Source organism: Chaetomium strumarium (assembly GCF_033439665.1).
Source record: "Chaetomium strumarium strain CBS 333.67 chromosome Unknown B0T15scaffold_1, whole genome shotgun sequence".
NCBI classification, from domain to species: domain Eukaryota; kingdom Fungi; phylum Ascomycota; class Sordariomycetes; order Sordariales; family Chaetomiaceae; genus Chaetomium; species Chaetomium strumarium.
The window spans coordinates 1,318,012-1,341,255 of record NW_026944429.1 but is presented as its reverse complement, the minus strand read 5'-3'; the positions used below and the strand labels follow the sequence as shown (position 1 = coordinate 1,341,255).

General features: G+C 54.5%; 6 protein-coding genes across 6 annotated transcripts; 2 read left to right on the top strand and 4 right to left on the bottom strand.

The window, feature by feature from the left end:
* Positions 1-6,772: 6,772 nt before the first annotated feature.
* On the bottom strand, positions 6,773-8,444 carry B0T15DRAFT_506482 (uncharacterized protein; the record flags this gene model as incomplete). Its single annotated transcript, XM_062867582.1, has 6 exons — positions 6,773-6,895; positions 7,027-7,098; positions 7,357-7,496; positions 7,566-7,756; positions 8,202-8,273; positions 8,341-8,444. 6 exons carry the CDS (start codon positions 8,442-8,444, stop codon positions 6,773-6,775), a joined length of 702 nt encoding a protein of 233 aa, XP_062725520.1.
* A 472-nt stretch (positions 8,445-8,916) lies between these two features.
* B0T15DRAFT_488447 (uncharacterized protein) lies at positions 8,917-9,868 on the top strand (the record flags this gene model as incomplete). Its single annotated transcript, XM_062866512.1, has 4 exons — positions 8,917-8,968; positions 9,022-9,188; positions 9,263-9,508; positions 9,686-9,868. The coding sequence occupies 4 exons, from the start codon at positions 8,917-8,919 to the stop codon at positions 9,866-9,868; spliced, it is 648 nt and encodes a 215-aa protein (XP_062725519.1).
* Positions 9,869-10,129: 261 nt separating this feature from the next.
* Positions 10,130-10,450, bottom strand: B0T15DRAFT_388299 (uncharacterized protein; the record flags this gene model as incomplete). Its single annotated transcript, XM_062864440.1, has 1 exon — positions 10,130-10,450. A coding segment is annotated over one exon (321 nt), but the record flags the coding sequence as incomplete, so codon positions are not given.
* Positions 10,451-12,282: 1,832 nt separating this feature from the next.
* Positions 12,283-14,153, bottom strand: B0T15DRAFT_506480 (uncharacterized protein; the record flags this gene model as incomplete). Its single annotated transcript, XM_062867581.1, has 5 exons — positions 12,283-12,594; positions 13,057-13,147; positions 13,572-13,606; positions 13,774-13,824; positions 14,118-14,153. 5 exons carry the CDS (start codon positions 14,151-14,153, stop codon positions 12,283-12,285), a joined length of 525 nt encoding a protein of 174 aa, XP_062725517.1.
* A 3,812-nt stretch (positions 14,154-17,965) lies between these two features.
* Positions 17,966-19,084, top strand: B0T15DRAFT_389454 (uncharacterized protein; the record flags this gene model as incomplete). The annotated part of the gene is made up of 1 exon (XM_062864491.1): positions 17,966-19,084. The coding sequence occupies one exon, from the start codon at positions 17,966-17,968 to the stop codon at positions 19,082-19,084; it is 1,119 nt and encodes a 372-aa protein (XP_062725516.1).
* A 1,423-nt stretch (positions 19,085-20,507) lies between these two features.
* Positions 20,508-22,537, bottom strand: B0T15DRAFT_13197 (uncharacterized protein). The gene has a single exon (XM_062861755.1). The coding sequence runs from the start codon at positions 22,282-22,284 to the stop codon at positions 20,617-20,619; it is 1,668 nt and encodes a 555-aa protein (XP_062725515.1). The 5' UTR covers positions 22,285-22,537; the 3' UTR covers positions 20,508-20,616.
* Positions 22,538-23,244: the final 707 nt, after the last annotated feature.

Here is a 23,244-nt window from a genome sequence, read left to right as displayed (position 1 = left end):
ACGGCAAGGCAAGTGATCACAAGGCAACAGAGCCCATCCTTATCCTCACCCTGGATATAATGTTACCAAACCGGCGGCTTTCAAGAGAATTGGAGCTAGCGGCTTGGTTACAAACAATAGCTACCTAGGTACCTTACCTTTGCAAACATCCCAGACATTTGTTGATGTTGACATTTGACAAGGTTTCGGGACCCGGGATTCTGGCGCGGAAATGGAACCAGATTGCCGGGTCCCACAATCCTCTGATCTGCCATCCCACTGGCGCAAGGGGGTTGAACGAGTGCTCAGAGCGGGTGAGCCGGTATTTGTCTTGTCAGTAGTACGACCACACGGGCCGTACGCTGTGATGACAAGGTGTCCGCGACGATTCAAGCTCCCGAAGCCGATGATTTGCACCTCGTTGATGAGGTCCTTGGCCGAGAGGTCCATGGCTCTACCCATCAAGAGGAAAATGATCTTTCAAGTGCCGAGTAGGATGCTCCTCGTCCGTGGGTGTATGAGGAAGCAGCCCAGAGTGATTGGGCCATAGAACAACCGAAGGTTCCTGATAACAAAGCCACCTTGACAACCTACTGGTTGGAGATGCCGCACCGCAGACACCACATCCGAGCCTGGACCGGCGACGGGCGGAGTGGGAAGGGAGGGGCTTTCCTGCGCGCGTGCAGAGCGATCAGGGTGACCCGGGCGGTGACGAAGAGCCGGACGACGACTGGGAGGATGACAGGGGGAGCTCAGGGACCTCCTTTTTCTGGTGTGAGAGGCTGGCGGCGGACGGCAAAACGGGTGGGTGGCGGGTCTTGGGTGTTCGGATGCGCGCCAGGCGGCCCGGACGCTCGGGGTATCGGAAGGGGAGAAGACCCGCTGGTGCCCAATACGCCAGGAATCTTGCCAATCACTACGCCCCGAGTTATGAAACTCCTAGAGGAGCTACATTCCCGAGGCCTTTATCCCCGTGATAACCGCTGTTGACCTGAGTTCAGCGGAGGTGACCGCGAGGCCTGTCGCTTGGCACTTCTCATGCTATCTCGTGGATGAAAACGCTTCGTTCGTTCTTTCTTCTTCGGTAGCCAGGAGCGACCAGATTCGGTCTGCGGAATCCTACGAAATTTCTTCGCTTCCGCTCCTGGAGGCTTCCCTGCTTGTCCCAGTTAACTGACTGCCCGGGTGCAGGTCAATGGACGGACGGGATGAGGCGCGTGTCGCGGCAGACTGCTGGCGGTGGTAGGGCGGAGCGGCCGGAAAGAAAGGGGGTGCGCCGTGGTGCTGGGACTACTCACCAGCGAAGTAAGGGGGGCCAGCCACGATAGAAGCTGGCAGATGTGGTCCTCGCTATCTTTCTTGGGGGCCGTCAGCGAAGCGTTGCTGAGAGACCTGCGAGCATCAGGACAGGCGGAAACGGGGGGTGACTCACATTCAGGGGTAAGTTTACGCTCACGGAGTCGCTTTCAGCCAGCAGCTCAACCAAGCCGGCCGCATTCCGCATTGATTTCCTTCCCCACGTTGGGTTCCGGTCGCGTGCGGTTGTTGTAGCGCATGGCGGGAATCTCAGGTTGCCCCGGCAACCATGATCGCCCGGATGCCAGTCTCCACCATGAAGTCGAGCGTATCCTCAAGGTGAGTCTTCAGTCTACGCAGGAGTTTGTTGTTCGCCCAGGTGTTGTTTGCTTTTTATTTTTGACGTCAGCCCTTGCCATCCTGAAATGTCTTGATGTACTGGGCAACGTGGAGCAGCAGCGAGAGATCCCACAAGGCCACGGCGTTCTCCTCCAGCCCGAGGCATTGCGAGCTCTTGGGGCATGATGTTCACCTACCCTTCTTGGTGTTGACACCCGTTTTGAGGGAAACGCTGTGCCAATGGACGTTGGGCTCGGACTTCGGTTCTGGTGCTTTTCTTCAGCTTCCCGGGTCATCTATCCAGATTGCCGGTGTCGCGTTAAGTAGACACTTCGGCTGCTAGCTCTTCATCCACAGTTAGTCGTGCTAGTCATAGCATGGAAGTTACTTACTAACCATAGATGTCATATCTAAGCCGTTTGCTTTCTGGTAGCTTGTATAGCCCACCACGCTGGGTAATGATGGTGTCTCTGACAAGGCAAGTGTTCGGCAAATTGTTGGCATAGATGGACCGAAGTCTGTTACCAGAGTCTTTAGTGTCGGCAGAGCGCCGATCATGCCCGCGGCCTCCTACAGGTAAGTAGCTCGTTGGTAATCTAGAGAGCGAAAATAGCAGTGCGTCATGATAGTAGTACTTGGCTTTTCTCAGCGTCAAAGAACAGCTGAGCGATGACTGAGGCGCTAGATGGGGCCTTTCGTGAACAAACGAGGCCAGGTCAAAGGATGACGAAGATATCATGACCCTGTCAGCTGATGTCGATTTCTTCAACAACTTGAAAGCAGGAGCCGGATCTAAAAATTGTTCAAGGGTTACAGCGCCATTGGGCACCATGAGTCATGATGAGTGGGAGAAGATGGAGGATATTCCGGGATGTAACAGCGTTGAGTCATTCCGCTGAATCTGTGCAAGAAGTTGTCGGTTTGTGTCGTGTGGGGGAAGAAAGCGACCTAGCGGGGGTGACCACCCTCTTCCATTTACCTTACTGGCACCACTCTCGTCAGGTTACCACTTTGTTGCCGGCAGGGCAACAACTGAACTTAACATCGGCGAGATTTTACAACAAGTAGTAACTAGCTGACAAATATATCATGTAGCTTTCTAGTATCCCCCATTGAACTGTCTGCACTTTATTAGAGAGTTCCTTGACTGGGGGATTTCTTGGCTAGTGTGGGCTCTACGAGCATATTTGCCAGTAAGGGACCGGAGCAAAACTTTACCTTTGGTTACCAAAATGCAAACAGGCCCATACGTGACATGCACCCATTCTCCCTCGTCGTGTACTTTGTTCCTGTTAGCCTTCGGCTTTTTCTTTCTGCGGAGTTGCCGGGGCTGGTTTGAGCCGCAGCGGTAGAGCTAAGATGGGCGCGTCAGGGGTAGGCTTGTCATAACAGGTAGCATCGTACAGAGGTGTTGAACTTAGCGGGTCACCCAGGTTGTATTGCTTGCTTGAGGGGTCGGAGACTCTAGGGGCCTTGGTTCCTTATGTATTGTACATGGAGAGCGTTGAACCGCGAAAGACCTTTGTGGTCTTTGTGTTCAGTATGGTCTTCAAGCCCTTCCACATATAAGCCAGTTCCCGGCTTAGGTTGGCACATCACATCCTTCACCTTCTTCGTCACCTACCCTAGTATTCAGACCTCTTTTCTCTGCCTCTGACCTCCCAACACGCCGCAACAGAGAACCTGTTGCCCGGTCTTCTGCCCTTGTTCCTGCCATACCGATACCCCTAGGTAGTACCTGCCTACCTTGTGGTCTCTGCCCCTCGTTTTAGCAGGATGCTCCTCCTCCCCCAGCACTTGAATATACCCCTCAACATGAATCTTAACATCTTTTCCAACGAAAAGTCTCTGACACCCTTCTTGACCGATGTTATCACGGTCCTCCCTTCAGCGTTAACTTCGCTTCTCATGCTAACCGTTGCCCCCTGCCCTCCCCACTCTTCATTGCTTGCGAGCAATGGCGCCTCTGGCCCATAGCCACCGGGTGGCGCTGGTCGAATGCCGGGAACCGGTGCCTATCCCACTCCCTTGGAGCTCCTTTTCGGCGGTGGCATGCCGCTGGCGGCGGCTGCTGCAAATGGTCGTAGCCAGTGCCCCCGGAGGGTAGCACTCATGTGCGTTCTTGATGTAACCCACGAAGCCGCATTGACTAAGGAGGTTAGACCAGCCAGAAGGAGACAGTCTTGCTGTGTCAGTTCTGCAGGACGCTTCGGGTGTGGGTGGTTGTCTCCAACCCGGACGTTAAGGGTGGACAAACAAACAAACAAACAAGCCGCTGAGTGTTCAAATTCGGGACGCGAGACTGGTCTTGTAACCGGTGATTGCGTTGGGACAAGATAAGCTGTACCAAGAATGCGTGTGCCGGGGGATGACATGCCGGTTAGGGTGGAGCCGTGGTCCTCGGGGCGCAAGTCGCACTTGTTGCCCACGATGCAGATCGGGAGGCTATCTGTACCCTATGGCAAGGTTACGAAGCGTCAGGTGATTGCTAAATTGCTAGAAGGGGGCAAGGAACGGTAGAGAAATGAAGAGAGGAACGAACGAGATGATTTAGAAAGGTATTCCCAATACCCAATACCGTCTCCAACAAGGGCAGCGACGAGACGCTATACACAGGAATGTAGGCGTGGATGCCAAGGGAATGTGCTTGGAGTTTCGGATGTTGTATTTATCCCGTCGGATAGCCAGGACGGCAGTCGGGGAGATGCTGGTGTTACTGAGCGGTTGCTAGACCCGGAACGAAATGGCGGAGACTCGCCGAGGGGACGGGGAGGAGCTGGCAGCCAAGAGGTGAGGCGATCGAGGGTATTTCTCCCCGTACGCGGAGTGCGAATGGAAGCCATTTGCCGGTGGTCGGGAGGAAGAGGACGAGCCTTTCAACAGAAAGTAATAACGGCTCGCTGGAGTCGATAGGAGGTGGCGGCACGCGTAGCTACAATGGTGATGCCCAACCCGGTGCGGGCAAAGAGGTAGGCGGCAGGCGTAATCCAGGCAGAGAGCATGGAGGATGCGTACCTACCTTAGGTAGGTACTTACCTTACTAGATGCTTCGGCCGTTAGCTCTTCAACCACCCAACGGTTAGTCGGGCATCTAAATGTTATTCACCATAGGAAAGCAACTTTTACCCCTCTTGCAGCAGTTCTATAGAAGACCTTTGTTTCCACATGTTTGCTTAGGTATTGAACCAAGACCTCCCTCACACGCGTCATAGACATGGTACGGAGCTATTAGTGGACCTAACCTAGCTACCAAGAACCCGTTGACATGGTTATTATCCTGCAGGTCAATGAATACACCTCGATGAAAACGACAGCCATCGCCTAGAGCAAACGACAACAACAACAACGACCAAGAAGGCAGGTGTTCGCACCTGCTAAAAGTAGGGGATGGCGCCACAGGAAAGCATGCTCTGGGAACAAGGTACCGGAACATATGTTTATAGGAAGGTAGATTAGGATTTAAGGCTCTCTATACATAAGGGCTACAGCTCCCCCAGGACGTAACCTCTTCCCCAAGCAAGCAATTCAACCCGTGTAAGCCCTACATTTCACTAATACTTACATGCCACCGCATTATAATCCCTCTACGGCCTTCATAGTATAACAAGTTCCTCGCCCTTCGTCGGCGTCTGCCGGTTCCCCCTCAAGTCCTTATCCACGTTGCTTCCGGCGGGGGGCCTAGCGCAAATATTGCATACGTGGGGGTGTTCGTCATCACACTACAACAGAGAGTTTGCCAGGCGCATCTGCCGGAACGTGTCGATCGTCTTGGGTTGTAAGCCGTCGGCCTTGTGAAGCTAACTAGTCAGACCATGTATTCACCCAGGACAAAGCTGGTGTAGATGACTTGCCTATCTTACCATAAATGTATGGTCCTCGCGGTCGAATCGAACATCCCGGTTTCGCGTTGCGCCCGGTGACTGGGAAAGGCGTTGCTCGTTCCCGCCCCCTTGTCGAGCCCGAGACCCCAGTCGTTCGATCTTTGATTAGTATATAGGGGTTCTCCCGGTATCTCTCCGCGTCTGCTGGGATATCCCCTATTCGGCCCGTCGTATACCTTATCAGGTGGTGGTACTCTCAGCCATCTCTGCCTTCAACTCCTGTGCAACAATTGATCTCCAGTGAGTTGCCCCTATTGTCACAGACACCGTTCGAGTCGAGCGCTGTGTTCCTGCGCGCCTCAAGACCGCGCCTTTCTAGGTCCTCGTTGACGTTCAGAATTGCTTTCCCTGTGGCTCCCGGCCCGGCCACGGGCATAGGAGGGAGAATGTAACTATGTGATACAAGAGAGAACAAAGCTGGAAATAAACACCCTTTATCCGAGTGAATGTTTGGCTTGTTGGGGTCGAGCTCCGATGGGACCGAGTTGTGCTGCTCCGAACTGCTAGACGCCGGGAGAGAGAGAGAGAGAGAGAGAGCGCTGGGATTTAATATTAGTACAATTGATGGCCAGACGCCATTCTAAGAGGAAAAGGAATACCTCGGAGAAGTACCCTAGATCGTGATTCTAGGGGGGACAGATTCGTGCTGTTCTGAACTGTTGGAGGCCGCGCACGCGGGAGGGAAGGGCTGTATTATACTATCAGTAAATCAGTGGCCGATAGTCTTCTAGACCAGAATGCATACCTCAAAGAAGCCGAAGTCGAGTCCCGATGGGCCAAGTTGTTGTGTTCTGAAAGGTAGACCCCCTTAACCGCCTCTACGAAGCCTGCGTCGAGGCCCCGGGGTGGGAAGGAGACTTGCCAGTTTGGCCGTACGTGAACTTTGGGAAGTCAGCAGGTTCCAGTCACGAAAACAACGTGGATGAAATGAGTGTATTTGTGGGTTGGTCGGTGGTTGGATGTAAGAGTCTACAACTTCGAACCCCGTGGTCCGCCGTACCTTCCTTACCAAAGAGCGAAGCCCCTGTTCAACAATGAAGTGTGACTAGTTTGGTAGCTCCGCCAACAAACTGTTGATTCCATAGGGCTCTTGTTTGATTGCGGTATATTGGCTAACACAGTTGGGAATCTTGACAATACCTCTAGAACTATCAACAGAGTGCTGCCCCTGCGAGATATCTTGTATAGCATGACAATCTAGCCACCCATTGAGAGAAGGGCAGGCTATTGTAATTAGCCAGGTTACACCCTTACTCCATAGAGCTAATAACACTGGACTACACCCATATCCCCGAACGGTAGACAAAGTCGATTCCCACGACGGAACCCTGGCCGTTGCGAAGCATCAGTGCCAGGCCGCTCTCGTTAACCACGGCAACAAGGTAGTTGTGGATAGCTCCCTCGTTCATTAGAAGCCAGAGTTAATATGGCTGAAGGATCAGGGCGGAGTCGTGGTCGTCGCCAGACTCAAGGCCAGTTCTCAGAGTTTGATCTCCCGGGATGCTGCCTCGGTGGCCCCGATACTACTAACGGGTATATCCGGAAAGTCGACCTGGAACCCCTGGTTCGCCTCGGTGGGCAGAACTATGCTGCCGGTGCTGCGCTAGCAAAAGCAAAGAGAGCGCCAGTAGTCGCTGATACAGACAGCCGCCCAAACACGGCACATCCCAACGTCAATATCATCAATTCCACCTAAGGTACCCCCATCATCATCATCATCATCATCATCACCGCCACCCCCCCCCCTTCCTTCCTAGGGCTGCTTAGTTCCCAGCCTCTCCATCAACTGCTCGCCTCGCATCTCCTCCTTGACAGACTGCTGCACCAACCTCTTTCTAGTATCATCTCCACTAACACACACAGTATCGTACCACTTCGTCTCTTCCCAGGCGCCGTCCCATTGCCGCATGTCAAGACGGGCAGCGTTTCTTCCCGCAGGGAGCGCGGCCTGGAGAAAGAGAAAGCCATTCTGTCGTGTGTCGTACAGTGAGTATGAAAGAGCTAAAGACAGGAAAGAGGTGTGTGGGAAGATGGTATCCACAGGATCATCTGCCCCATGACAAGATATACACATCTGCTTCCCTAGGACAGCGTGTTGACCCTGGATCCGCAAAATCTCCGGAAGGTGGGAAGGAGGTGAGTTTGTGCCTTCTGATCCCTCCTCTTCTTTCTTCCACCACTGCCATTGCGAGTACTGCTGCTGGTTCCCGCGCCAGCTGTCGTTTTCCGTCGGGGTCTCCTCGTCATCCCTCACCGCAGTTCTACACCGATCTGGCAGATCCAAATGGAACAATAACTGATCCCACCGCCACAGTAGCTCTGTTAGGGCCCCCTCCGAATCATCCCCTTGCTGTTTTCTTTTCTCTTTTCTTCCTTTCTGTTGCCTTTTCCTCTCTTTTTCCTGTTCATTAAGTTTACTTCTTTTCCTTTTTCTTTCTTTTCTTTCTATCTTTGCTCTCTCTCAAACCCCCCACCGGCCGCCTTCGAGTCCAGTCTGGTCCTAGGTCGCTTTTCTGCCCGGCCATTGCTGGGCCTCACCCCCCCAACCGTGAGCTCGACGGCGGCTGCTGCGCCCGCTTGCTTCGAGGGAAACGGCATGCAGATAAATATTAGAATGATGATCTAGTTAATCAAAACTTTTCAGACCGCCTGCATTGGTCAGTTCCGATGGAAGTGGTAGATTGATCGATCAGACTGAAGACTTACCCGATAGCCACGAGGATCAGGGGTTCCGGCTGTATTTCCTCTCGGACTTGGCTCGTCGCCGGTTGAAGTGGACTCCGGGGGAGGGAACATTACCCCCACGGCTCGAAGACGGTCTATGTCAAAGTGGACTACGAGTCACCCGAGATCGGGTGGCCTCCTGTTCTTGACAGATTGGAGACTGACGCCGACAAATCTGGCTTGTTCAACCGACTGGGAACCCCCAATCTGCGGTCTTCTTCCCATTGTGAGGTCCTGAGATCACCGGACTTTTGTCCCGAGCTGGACGTGGCAGAATGTCCGCTGTAGGAAGCTAGGGGTCCGGTGGGTGGGCCGATGAGCTGCTCCAGCAAAGCTACGCGCTTTTCCGGCTCGTCAACCGTCCATCCTGTAGAGGGCAGAGATGAAACGGTTGGTGGGCGGATGAAAGGAGTCAAGTCAGAGGTACAATAACTAAGGCAAATCACAGCGTCGGTGTTGTTGATCTTTCGCTTTGCTGTTGCAGTGCCTCGTCTTGCCATGGTGTTCCGACTTGAAAAGTGCATCGGCGTCAACCAGTACCCCTGGCTCGCTAGCATCTCTCAGGTAGGCTATGGCCTCTTATGATCCTGATCTCTCCTGTCTGTTTCTTACCTTTGATTTAGTCAAACATTCCGACTTTCGTAGGGTGCTGAACATCAGTGCAGTGCCAGTATCACAAAGAGGCTTGCGCCACTAGATGCCGACAAAGGCGGCCGTCCAGATGGCGAACAACACGAGCGACAACATGGGTAACTTGTCGCGGCAGATTTCGGCAAGGTCAACAATAACCTTGGCCGCGTAGAAGATCTCCTCCGCGCTGGCTTCCCAGAACCCCTCGGGCTCCCGTCCCGCCGGAAAGGTGGGCTCGTCGAGCGGTCCGACCGGCTTGTCGCAGAGTATCGGAATAAAAGGTATATACTCGCGGTGCAGCAAGATCCTGCACACGGCGCCGAGCATGTGCATGGACACGTACGCGCTGCTCGCCGCTCGACGTCGTCCCGAGCCTGACAACCGAATGGTCGCTGACCAACACGACGCTCCAGATCCTCTTCACGCTCCTCGACAGCAGCGCTTCGCAGGTGGACGCCCTCCTTGCGCCGTTTCTTGCCGCGCTGACCGACCTGCGTCTGCCCTTCACCAACACGACCAGCTCCCTGCCCAACTTCCAGGTCGATGAGCGGCTGGCGGCCGCTGAGCAAGCCGAAGTCGAGAGGCGGCGGCGCGAGGCAGCCCTGGCCGATGCGTATGGCGACCGGGGAAGCTTGGAGGAGCTGGAAAGGGCGATGCGGGTCTGTGAGGCACAGCGGCGATGATCCCACGACCCTGCAGGTGCTTATACACATACCGCTGAGCCTCCACCTCAGCCCGCACGACTTGCCTTCCGTACTTGACCAGTAGACCGAGTTCAGGGATCCTAACCGGCGGTTGCCCACTCGACCCACTCCGGCCGTGGCCGCCGCGACCAGGACAAGAGCTGGATCGCCGACACGACCGTCGACGACTCGGAGACAGGGCGGCCGGTGATGCGTGTGAGGGGCCTCAACGCGAGGGCGTTCAATATCGACAACCTTCCTTTTGCCACTTTTCTACCACCGCAGGCCGCTGCTCCTCGTTTAAACCAGGGTCATTGCCCGGCTCAACAGCCTTAAATGCCAATTCTCAGCTGTGAACGCCCAATTAGCTGGTGCATTCCCCTTCGAGCCAGATTTGAGCGAACCTTCTGTCACTTCGAGTCCGGAGGTAGCAGAGAGAGAAAAAAGTGTACTTGAAATTTCCTTTAGCTAACCCCGTAGAAAGAAGAGGGTTCTTGAGTAGAACGAACGGGGTTCTAGGTAGGATATACAACAAGAGAATCTAGAAACCAACAACAATGAAGTGCATCGCTTCGGCCCTTATTATTACCCTCTGGCTTACCGCCACCGCCACGGGTGCCGACCGGAGGCGTAGAGCGACAGGATGGCCTGGATGGACACGTAGAAGGCGGGGACGTTGAAGGTCTCGAAGACAATCTGTATCATCTTCTCACGATTGCTCTTGGGGTTGATGGGAGCCTCGGTCAAAAGCACCTGGTGCTCCTCAGGAGCAACACGGAGCTCGTTAGAGAAGGTGTGGTGCCAGATCTTTTCCATGTCGTCCCAGTTAGTGGCGACACCATGCTCGATGGGGTAGCGCAGAGTGAGGATACCACGCTTGGACTGCGCCTCATCGCCGACATACGTGTCCTTCTGCCCCGCTCAACGTATGCTCCTCCTCCGCCTGTAGTGATCCGCCCGTCCGCCCCTTTGACTCGAACCGATGACCGCCTCGCCCGGACCCTCGATCGTCTCAAAAGGTCTTAAAAGGAATCATAAACGAGCGTGATAGCGCGGATCCGGTTTCCATGGTTGTCGTGGGTTCAGACGTAGTAGTAGTGTCTGTCGAGGTGGTGGTCTCGCTCTGGCTTGGTTGCGGAGCCGCACCGCCGGGGTGAACAGCGGGATACCGCTCCTGTGTGAAGACACGTTTGGGACTCCCCGATTGTGTCCTATGACACCTCTCTCTATTGCCAATCAATACAATGGACATTGCAGGCAGGTAAAATCCCTTTGGGCCATCACATACCTTGGAAAGGTTGACGTGGTCGGCTGAAAGCTCGTCTATGCCCATCCATTTCGTCAAGTTGACCCACCGTTTTCATCGCTTCGTCCGACGCTTTCTTTGCTTGAACCGCGGCGATGCAGTTTCTCTGGATCCATCAAGAATATCTTCTCCACGGAATGGGATATCTCCATTACACCTCCGTTGCGGATGTCAATGGCATATAGCCTTGTTCAGTCCTGCATACACCCACACCCAAACAAGTAAGCCTCTGGCCACCGAAAGAATGAACTGAGTTATACTCTCAGCAATGAGCCGGATGTCAACACGTGCGTGCTGCCTGTCATGGTCCATATGAATCAATCGGCGCCGAACGTGACGTTGCCCTTGTCAAGTCCAAGTTGCAAGATTGACCTTGATGAAACTTTCTGGAATCTAATTGGCCCCGTTGCATGGTCGCTTGAGAGTTGGTCTTTCTTACCTCAAATGGAGCCAGGAATATCATCTCTTTGGTGACAAGACGGATTGTGGTGATCAACCATAATGGAAGCCCTTCATGGGGCTAATGCCATATAGGTTTATCGTTAGAGGTTCCGCTCGCCTTTCTCCTTTTCGGTCAGCTATACATGCACAGAAGTCTGGTCAGAACATCCCAACTCCTTCCATCAGATGTTCGCTTACCGCCGCAGAGAACTCACATAAGCCTAGGGAGCCTCCGCGAACCACACACTCTTAGGGTCCTCATAATGGCCCGGCTAACATAGCCTATGCCAATCTTGGATGACTAGTATAGATACCATAGCTAACCTCACCCCTGTACCACGCCAGGGCCGGGGTTGGCATCATCATCATCATCATCCACCTTTTTCGCTGGAGATATTGCCGCTTAGGCTCAAAAGCATCGCCAGTTGAAGTGGTGCTGGGCGCGGGAGGTATGGCAGGCAGGGGGGAATGGGTCTGGTCGGCGCGGGCTTGTTAGAGCCCGGCTTCGTTGTCTGTAGTTGTTGCTGTCAGCTGCAGCAACGACTGTTATTCCTAAATAACGTCCGGGACTTACCTGACGGAGGCAGCGGAGAGGCGTGTCGCTTGTAGCCTCTCGCGCTGTCTTCGGCAAGGATAGGCGCGAAAGATTGATCTGGGTCGCCCGTCTGGGCCTTGCCGGTTCCGTTCTCCTCTTCGCAACCGCACCTGTCTTCTCCCCTTTTGCCTTTTTTTTCTTTTTATTCTTCATTTTCTTTTTTTTTCTTCTCTTTTCTTCCATGTGGAGCTTGTGCGCAATTCCGTGGCATCTCCTTCCAGTGCGGATCGATCAATCCGCTCGTGTTGGTCGGACATCATACGCGGGCCGTGCTGCATCCGGGGTCAACCATCACAGGAATGACCGGGAAAAGGTCGTTGATGTTGCTAGCCGGCATCTGTTGACTCCCTGGGGGTCGACAACCGGCCCGTCTGACTGGTGATGTTCCTTGGCGCCTCGGGCATATTGTTAGCCCTTCCCGCCAACTGGAAAGCTTCTGGCGATGAGGCCGACTTGATTGTGTCCCTTCATGTCGTATCCCTCCTCCTCCTCCTCCTCCTCCTCCCCATCTTCATGCTCTTCACCCTCGGTAGAGGTGTCATCATCGACTTCTCGAACAGAACCCTCCTTCCGACAGGAATAGTACTCGATCGTCTCGGAGGGGTATCCGTCTTGCTCAGAAGAGCTTTCGTCCATCTCAGAAGAGTCTTCAATTTTGTCGAGAAACTCTGTATTTTCCTTGTCCGAACTTGGGCTTTCCTCCGACGAGCTGTGATCTTCCTTTTAGGACGATCGGCTTTGTAGAGAGGATGGGTTTGTAGAGAGGATGGTTCGGTGGTGGGGCCATGGGGTCCTCGTTCGGCCATATCTTCGCTGCGGAAGATGTGCTGGGGAAAGGGTTGACTGTTCGAAGCTGAGGTTGATGATGTCAGTATATAGTTATGTGAGAAGTAGTCGACTTGCCTTGACGGCTGTGGTAGGGGAGCACCGATACTTGAAATAATTATAGGGAGATTGGGACAAGTGAAGGGAGTTATACTAGCCCTATGGCGGCCTGCTTTCCAGCAAATCTGGGGTGATCTCGTATTCATTGTTCGGATGGAGAAAGAAGGGGTTCTCGTCAATTTGACGGGCTGTCTTGTTGAGGCTGGCATAGGAGAATAGGTCCTGCATCTCGGTGCTTGCAACCGACCCGGTCTCTGCGTCTATAACTCGCAGTTCAACGTCCATCGAGAATCTTACCGTTCTCTGAGGCGAAGAGGACCGCTTGCGTGCGATGTTCATAGCCGTGTCGTTCATCTGCGTCGTGTCCTCAGAGCTGCTGGAAGCCATACTGATGATCGTGTCTAGAACTGAAAAGCTGAGATGAAGAAGAGTGGAAATGAAAAAGAGTGGAAAGGCTGGTGCGGAAGGAGCGAGAGAGGTGGAATGGAAAACAGAGCAGAAATTGGTAGCTTAACCTTCGAGGGGCGCCCTACTATTTGGAAATCGAGGGGTCCAGCGTGCGACTTCACGTTCAGGAAGAGCGCCGGTGCACAGCCGCAGGTAGAACCCGGCTAGCATGCGGCTTCAGAGGGTTCTCCGGCTCAGTGACTCGCTCTACTTGTTCATGGTGTCATAGGAGATCGGTCAATGTGCGCTGAGCTCGAGTAAGACAGTTCTGACAGCCTGTCAACCACCTCCCTCCAGCCCTTTCACTCGCTTGCACTAGATACATTACTTGCTGTTAGCCCCTGGCACTTGAACGGAAGACTTACTCATTCAAGGGCTCGCTGGTTCTTAGAAGACATGCCTAATATAGTCTGGTACAACAGTCTGATCAACATTGAGCTCAGTCTCAGCTTAATGGCCCGAGCTATGACAACAAAGAAAAGGGGTTTGAACACTTCTAGCAGCACCGTGGCTGTCTTCAGATCTCCATTCTCTTCTCGGAGCAGTCTTAGCTGAGACCATACTTACATTGCTGAAGTGCAGTTGCATCCCCGGTCCCCTGCTTTGGCTAACTTGGACCTACAGTAATAGAAATGCCCTAGCTTGCTCGACCGGGGAAGGTAGGACTTAGAAGGTCTTGCCATCTCTTCTCGGCGTGTGCACCTCCCCCCACTCCGGTAGCTTCAGTCTCGTCTTCGCAACTCTTATTTCAACCGATTTTCTGCTGATACCTATGCGGGATTCCGAAAGTCCATCATCACTTTATCGACAGCTTGCGATATACCATATGTCTCCTAAGTCTATCGTCCCATTTTCCTTTTTCCTTTTTTTTTTTGTCCTTGGCTATTCGTAAAATTGGTCAGACGACTTACATCGGACGGCTGAACATCTGCCTTAGCAGACAGCATTGTCAAATACAGCCAGAACGGCGGCCACTAGGGCCACCTCCGTGGCTTCTACGCAACGATCAGGACGGGTCTCGCCCACAGCGTGGAGTATTCCACCTTAGTCCGCCTAGTCGTGGCTGGTAGGGTCCCTCTCTGCTGGAAGGAGACAACATAATTCTAACGCCCGCTACAACCGCACTATCCCGGGGTCATGGCTTGCCCGACGCACACCTGGTCGGCTCTCCCAGACTATTGAATATGAGCATGACAACGATGGGTCGGATATAATGAAGGCTAGCCGTGGCCCGCGTCCCCACCCGAGCGACGCAGACGACGAGGAGTGGGAGCCACCTGAGCCAAGTTCAGGCGCCCTCGGCCTTTCACAAGCTCCCTTCATCGGACTCTTCATCATGAACGCCCAATGCGACCAAGCAAGTGTGGAACCAGTTTGCTCTGGAGGAGCAGCCTAAGATCTAGAAGGTTATCTTGTGGGGTCCGAAGCACAGCACAAAGTGGCCGTATTCAGGACGGTAGAGGATCGAGACGCCGCGATGGCCCGTCTCCCCGACGATGTGAAATACCGAGTTCTAGGGCAAGACGATCCGCCGAGGATTGAGGTCAGGATCCTCAGACAGCCCTCCCCCGCGCTATATCCATGGCGGTGCAAGCAACGACTGGCGCCGGTTCTGATGGGGCTGGGGCGGCAAGAGACGAAGGGAAATGGGGATGAGGGATACTTCAGGGGTGGAAAGGGCGCCAGGGATACATCTCAGAGACTCAGACAGATCTTCCTCTTGAATAAGGCTAGGCCAATGGACAAGGATATCCCAGACTCCAGTTCTGTGGTTGTGAGCGTAACACCTACAACCGCGCCTCGGCATTGCCTCGCTACTGCTCGTCTAGATCTAAATATATATTGTGCAATTTAGCGGGCTTCGAACAATGCCCCTGGCTCCACAGCGACTCGCAATTGGCAGCAACGTTCTATACTTGAAATACTTTCCCAGAAGCATTCTAGAAACTCGTGGGCGAGTCTCTTGCCGGGGGTAGCTCTTATCCTACCCGTCATGCTCATCACCTTGGTATCGCGGGGAAACGGGCGAGTATAACTATGGCGGCGGTCGGAAGGCAGGATCATCTGGATGTTCTAGAACTTCGGCTCGGTCAGGATATCAAACCTATCTGGTCCCGTGGACAGAGCACGGGCAGCGGACCCCGGGGGAGCGTATCGGACATTGGCTTCATTACCTATTCATAGAGGATAAGGTGACTCGTGAGAGCGAAGTAAATCCACCGCAGCAAACATCCGCGATTACAGGAGCGTCCAGGAGCCAATGACGATGGATCTAGATTTCACCGTCTCTAGGAAGACGGAGCTTCATGACACGGGGGCTGGCTCCTCCGGAGTTCAAGGGTGGGTCATGGAGAGACTGGGGAAGATGCCAATAGCGGCACCCAGAGTGGGTTAGTGCATCCTGGGGAACAACGACCCCCACGGAATCGGAAACTCTGATGGAGAGTCTGCCCCCCGCGTGACTGTTAGTCGATGCAAGAGATCATCACTTTTCTTGGGTCCTCAATTTTCCCGCCTGTAGAGCTGCTCCAGGACCGAGGAAGTTGAGGAACATCCTCCGGCTTTTGATTATCCTTTTGGTCCGCTGGCCCCACGCTGTTATCCGACGGCGAGCGTGGCTCGAATGGGATCAGATCCCAAGCTAGCAGCTTACGTTGTCTAATCGCGGTGAACCAGCCGTGGATTTGGACCATCCGTCTTTGCTGTATCGGTACCAGACCCGGTGTGCAGCGAATGATAGAACCATGACGACAGGCCGATTAAATTGATCGGTTGTCGATTCCATTGTATAAAGTGAAGTGAGCAGGATCGGAGGAGGCACATAAAGCGACATTCTTGACCCACTCCTCAGAAGGCTTTGTTGAGCCGTCAATCAAATCTTGACGTCCCTGTCCAGAAAGTTGGGCTGGAGATAGCTGATTCTTCGGGGGCCGGGATACTCATGGCAGGGACTCTGGATAACCCAAAGCGTTATCCACTGGCAACTTGCCGTTGACGACGGATACAAACACCCTGATGGTGTCATGGGATGACGGTGGTTCCAACTTCCAGTTACGAGGTATATGGGTGCATTTTGGCCACCGACTGCTCACGTCCGCCTGTGAAGGCCACTTAGAAAGCAGGATAGCCTGCTCTGAGCCCCGGGGCCATCCGTCACTTGGACCACGTTGCCAAACATCCAAACTGCCCGTGTCAGACGTACAATACCTAGGCAACACAGCTGCGCCACGCTTCGCTGGCGCCTGATGCCCGGATCCTCGCCTCGTCGTTCAAGTAATGGGTAGCACAGGGTTGCGAAGAGTTTGAAGAAGCCTCACCGCCATGATGACGTGACCTGGCAGATACGACGCATGTCAACTGGTCACCCAGATAATAGTATTGATATCCGATCCTAAACTTTGGATTCACGGCGGCCCCGGCTATGCGTTCTGTAGAAGGTTGAATCGACGGGTTGATGGTCTTATGCAATGCTGAGGAAATCATGCCTCCCGGGAGAAGGATGAACCGTAGTGGTCCGAGGTTCTGGATAAAGATAACTCATAGCCTCGAGGCAGGCTGGCAGCCTTGACACAGAGATGCCCACCTTTGGTGGAAGCTTGTCGTAAGATGCAGCCTTGGATTCTTGAGTTGCATTTTGATTTTACATTTACCCCTGAAGACCACTGACGAATACCGTCCCAGGAGCGGCTCTCGATGGGATTTTGAACAGGGGTGATCGCTATCTCAGCTGTCGCCCAGGCCTCCGGGAGCGTGGGGGTCAAACACGAAAAGGGAAGCTTACACTGCCCGACACGGGTGTTCCAGGTTAGCATGGGCCATTCCCGGGGACACCGCTGCTTCCATGTTGCCTCGTGCCATGCCTGGCCGTCCCTCGCAAGCCAGTTTCCTGGTACATGATCGACTCTGTACTTTCAACTGCCGTGCTCGCTTCCCACCATCGAATGATGCGTTTCCATTATAGCAATATGCTGACACACACAGGATACTTCCTAGGGATTTCAGCAAATTCAGTGTACCTCCGTCTCGGCCTTCCCCTTTGAGATGGCGTCACATCCCGTCATTCGCATGTAGCTCCGGGGATATGACAATTTGACCAAAGATCCCAACACGTGACATCCCATCGCCGCACTTTACGGAATACACTAGCACTTATTCGCCGTTCCAGGCGCCCAGGGGACAGCAGGAGTGTTGGGAGTCGTTCTCGTGATCACCCGGAGGGGGTCCCAAGCCGCCAAATGGCCCGAGACATGCCACGCAAGCCCTGTTGCACAATGGCGACGGCGGTTTCACCGCCATCCGGCTCTTCCCCGGTGTTCCCTGCCTCATCTAGAACCCCCACGCGCGCGCCCAAGTGCCAAGTCAGGAACGACGGCTCCGTCGGTGGCGTCGCTAACCAGGCCAAACTACAAAGAAGAGCCTCATCTGACTTGCCCAGCGACGACATGAAACGCAGTCAGCACTCCAGTCCGTACCGTCTTCCTCCGCCTTTTAAAACGCGGCTCTCATTCGTCCTTTCCCGTCTTCTCCTACAAGCCGCTTATCTCGGCCCCCCGGGTCGTGTCGCTTCAAGTTGCTTTTTCCCAGACCGGTCTCACAGGGCATCTCGTTCTGGATATCTGACCATCTCCATACTTCGTGCCAGGTCATAGCCCATTGCCCCGGACCGACAAAATATAAAATCAGTCCAAGACGGTTTCTTGACCTTCTCAAACTTCCATCCTTCTCCATATTCAAGACAAAAGAGACACCAACGGCAAGAATGGAACCATCATCACCTACCGCCGCCACCATGCCAGTCACACCCCCCTGCGGCTCCAACGAGACCCAGCATGAACAACCAACCCAGCAATCACCAGCCTTCCCTCTCCCCAAAGGCGTCTACGTGCCCATGCCGGCCTTCTTCACTTCCACTACTTCCCCCTCTTCCTCCTCCTCAGAAGAAAAAGAGAAAGACAACACGCTCGACATCCCCGCCACACAGCGGCACACCGCGCGTCTCCTCGCCGCGGGTGTAGCCGGCCTGGTCGTGCACGGCTCCAACGGCGAAGCCGTGCACCTCTCGCGGCGCGAGCGGCGCGCGGCCATCGAGGCGGTCGCCGACACGGTTAGGCACGAGACGGACGCCCTGCACACGCGCGTGCCGCTCATCGCGGGCTGTTCGGCGGCCTCGGTGCGCGAGACGCTCGCGCTGTGCCGCGAGGCCAGGGACGCCGGCGCCACGCACGCGCTAGTGCTGCCGCCGGGGTATTACGGAAGGCTGCTGGATGTGGAAGGGCTGGTGCGGTACTTTTATGCCGTGGCGGACCGCGGTGCGCTGCCCGTGGTGGTGTACAACTTCCCCGCCGCGGCGAACGGCGTCGACTTGGACAGTGACGTGCTCCTGAGGCTGGCCGGGCATCCGCGCATTGTGGGCGTCAAGCTGACCTGCGGGAACACGGGTAAGCTGGCGAGGCTGGTGGCGGGCGCGCCGCGTGTCAGGGGCGGGAGTAGGGACGATTTCTTCGTCGCTGGCGGGAGTGCCGATTTCATCCTCCAGGGTTTGGTGGTGGGCGCGCACGGGACCATCAGTGGGTTTGCGAACCTGGCGCCGAGGGCGTGCGTGAGGATTGGGGAGCTGTTTGAGGAAGGGCGGATCCGGGAGGCGAGGGAGCTGCAGCACAAGGTCGCCAGGGCGGACTGGTTGGCTATCCGGTATGGCTTTGTGGGCGTCAAGGCGGCTATGCCCATCTTCCATGGCCCGGCGGAGGAGTCGTGTGCGGTGCCCAGGTTGCCCTTCACGAGGCTAGAGGAGGATGGGCAGGCCGTCAGGGAGATTAGGGAAGGGATGGCGGGAGCGTTGGAGATGGAGAGGAGGCTGGAGGCGGAAGCAGGACTGTGATAGGTGAAGTGCGTTGATTGCATTGTGTCATAGATCGTCTGGAGTTGGTGACTCTTTGTATGAGGTCTATTGAGGGTTGGGACATAGAGGGAGCCGGCACACATGTGCTGGTGATGGCTACGGATGGGGAGCTCAACCTCGTCAATTAGACGGTTTCTCTGCAGGTCGTTGTATTCTTAGAAACCCTTAGAGCGCAAGCAGGCTGTGTCGCGGAATGGATCAGGTATGACTTGTAATGTTTCATACCTCAGCAAAGCACTGATGATCCAAGGGAATACACCACTCCTCCAGGGCGTTTCATATTTCAATACAGTATCATTCAATGACACCTAGCTAGCTGCCGTGCTCGCTCAGTTCCGAACGTTGGATATTGCTTCGAATTGCCGCGTAATCCTATATCAAGTCTTTTCCGTATCCTCCTTTCGCAATTGAGGAGGCAGTTAACGTCGCCTAACTTCTAAGGACTGGCTCTTCCAGGATGGACTCAAGGCTCGAGAACCCAATCTGCCCAAGCCGAGTCACACAACCACAAAAGGTCCAGAGCCAAAAGAAGCAAAATAATCAAAGCACCAGACCACTAACTACAGCGGCAAGGCCACGTCAATCTGACTGGACCGGACGTCCAAGCGTCAGAGCTCAACTCAACTCAGCACTACGTTGTAGCCCTACGACCGCGCGCGCGTCCCCCACGCTGCTGGGGCGTGATCAAGCTTTCCCGGGGGCGGCGGAGTATCCCGTGGGCCGTGGCACATACCTGCAGCTACCAATAAAGTAAGGCAGGTAGTAGGTAGGGAGCCGGGTAACCGGGCTGTCTCCGCGGCCCTCTCCACCCTTGTGTACGTATGGGTGGCTAGCTACCGTGGCGTTGTTACGTGGGAAAGCCCTCGTGTCGGAAACATCCCAACCTCACCCCTTGGCGGAAAAGTCACGACAGGCTCCGGGCGGTCCCATGTTTTCGGTGAATAGCCCCGTTGTGGTTGTGGCGCGATCTCTCAGTGAGTGCGTCCCATCTTCTAGGGCCCTTACCCGCCTTCGTGGGGGTCAGGGCGGAAGCTGGTACAGTAAGTTTTCCCATGCGAGCTGTGGAGGAGCCGGGAAGACAGGTCCTTGGTTGGTTCTCGACCACGGAGTAACGTCCGGCCCTCCAGAATGGTCAGTCTCCCACATGCATCAGCCCCCCACGGTGGTCAGCGACTCAGCCAGTATCCGATTCATTTTTCGTCCACTAGCAAGTAAAAAGACTTCTTTCTGTGATGAGTATTATGTATTGGCAGTCAATTCCACTGCTCAACTACGTGGTCTGAGTGACACGTAGCCCTCCACTTCATCTCCGCTGGTCAACACTCCAAATGTGCCGTAGTACATGGGATACCGCTCGCCTCCATCGTGTCAAGCGACCCGCCATGGCCGCGCCCAAGTTATGTCCATCCCTGCCGCACGTCTTCCCATCCTCAGACAGGGCCTTTTGCGGTGTCACGACGTCATCCCGAGATTGTGAGTCCTCTCGTGAGTTGGTACCAGTACCCGCCCGCTCATATGCGGGGGAAGGCCTGGTTGTATCGCGCCAGCTTGTCATCGAATGTCTTGAAGCTCGGGGATATCTTTGCCGGGATTGCTGAGAGATCGTCCGTGTGTTCCGTGACGAGAAACGTCTCGTTGGGCGGGTCGGTATCGCTTTCAATGTCTCCGCCTACCGGTCCTGTCTGCTCATCGATGCCGCCCTCAAAAGCTTCGGCAACGCTGGAGTATTGAGGCGTCGCCAGATACCGGTGTAGTGAGTTCTGGGCCTTTTTGCAGGGCTTCAACAGGCCGGCCTTTTTCTTCTTCAGGTAGCGCTTGATCAGGCCCGGGTCCTGGACGTTCTCGGCGGGCTCCCACGTAGGATTTTGATCTGGCGGCCAGTCTCCCTCCCACAGAACAAGGTACTTGTGTACCTTCGTGCCGTTCTCCGTGACCCATTGGTCGTCTAGTAGATCCTTGACCTCCCATTCGTTCGCAGGTGGTTCTTCATCTTCTTGGGCCATCTTCTGTTTCTTCGGCTTGTGACGCTTCCCCTCTGTTGCGTGCACGTTCGGTGAGCTGGCCTTTCGCTTGGTCATGGAGGAGTCCGATGCCATAGCCGAGCTTTCTCTTTGCCTAGGATTCGGGATGCGAGGGAGTGAAGATTTGGAGGCACTCCCGGCCCAGCTCGCGGATTTCGAAGTGTGTGTTGATGAAGGCTGGCGAGCCTGTGGCTTTGCCGGAACCGTCCCGGATGTTCCGTTCCGTTCCGCTTGGCCACTTCCAGCTTGACCATGCAGCGTCAAAAGCTTCTCAGATCTGTTCTGCTGACCGAAGACATGTGCCCAGGCGGGATGGATTCTCCCAGCTGTGGGCATGTCGGTTTGAGAGGCGCTAAGGGCTACAGGAGCGGAGCTCGGAAAGGCTGGTCCTATGGGAGTTGCCGCTGTTTGAGCAGGAATGGAAACCGGCATGGGGGGCACGGCGCTGCCGCCTCTGGAGGGGGTGTCTGTCGTGGAAGTGGTGTCTTGAAGAGCAAGCTGATCAACAGAATCCACGTCGGCTCCTAAGTCGTCCTCAGATCCTAGTTCATTCGCGCCTTGGAGTTGCCGGCGTATGGCGTCATCGTCCGACTCTATGTTGCTGGTATCCCCTGCATCCTCATGCAACACATCGCCCTGTTTCCTCTTCTGTGGCGTGGACAAAGACGGGCCAGCGACCTCCTGGGCGAGCAGGAACGCTTCATCCGCCGAACTCAGAGCCGGTAGGCCAACATCCTGCATAGGGACCTTGGGTTTCTGGCCGGGCTTCTTCGCGGCGACAACGACGCGTCGTTTTTCAGCCAAACGCCGGGCACGCTCCTCCTCTTTGCTCTCCAGATTCTTGTACTCCCAATCCTCCAGCTCGCGTGGGGAGACATAGTCGAGCACTTCGTTGCACGGTAGCAAAATCTTGACGGCCGGAAAGTCGGTGAAACCGACGTGGTAGTAGATCAGCCGTCGGGAGGTTGGCGTCGTATCGTTATCGGTCGGCAGTACGAATTGGTTGATGATGTAGCCCGTCGTATCGCGCGGAGGCGCCAGCGACACTCGAGGCGGAGGTGGCCCAGAACCGGGAACATACTTCCGAATCGACGGCAGCGGTATTGCGATGGTCGTCCTGCGACGTATTGGGCACGGGAAACTGGTGTTGTCCGCCATGCTGTCGTGTGGGGTACAATTGGGTTGCTCGCAGTCGACGAGCCAAGCACGCGACGCGCCTCACGATATGCGCCGCGCGTCAAAGAGCCATAAAAGGGAACGAAATAGGCCCGAAAAAAAGAGGACGAAGACTACCATGCCATGGGATCCAGATCGAGAGAACAACGCAGTCTCGCACGCCTTATGGCGATGCAGTTAATTGCTGGCCATTGTTAAGGTGGTGGTTAGTTGAGATTAAAAGCCGCGGTGGGGCCCCCTTAGCTTAGGAAATAATAATAAGATGAGAATTAGAAGACTTTAAGAATATAAAGATATTTAGGACAGATGAAGAGAAAATAAAGCATAAATTGAATATAATAAGAAAAATAAGGAATATAATTAAATATTAATATTAAAATATAGTTATATTTATTATAATTAGTTATAGTTTAATATAATATATATAATACATACGGAGGCTATAGGCCTACGGGACTTTCTTTTTAAACAAAAGGCCCGTAACCAGCCTACCCCCTATTGCGAATGCGGGGAAGGCCGAGAGACAGTGGAGCACCTAGTGGTTTGGTGCTCTATACTACCTATACCAAGAATCTGGCCTAGGCAACTAATACGCACCCACTGGGACCTTAGCTTTATTTTACAGGGCCTAGGCTACCAGAACCGAAGACTTCTGAAGAAGGTACTGGGTTGGCTGATGAACTCGGGCCGGCTAGGGGAATACAGGCTCGCTCAGAACCTAGATCAGGAACTGGAAGCCAGGGAGCTCGGCTAACCACACCCGTGGCCACGGCTTAGCTGGGCTAGCACCCTACTAGCCGTTAGCTCAAGGCCTTCCCAAGGCCTTTTTCTTTACTTGCAGCAGCGTGTATCACTGGAACCATGTCTTTCCTATTATTTTTGATGAAGGTTTTCACGCGGCCTAAACGGTACGGTTTTTCCTTTGTACATAGCAGTAGAGGG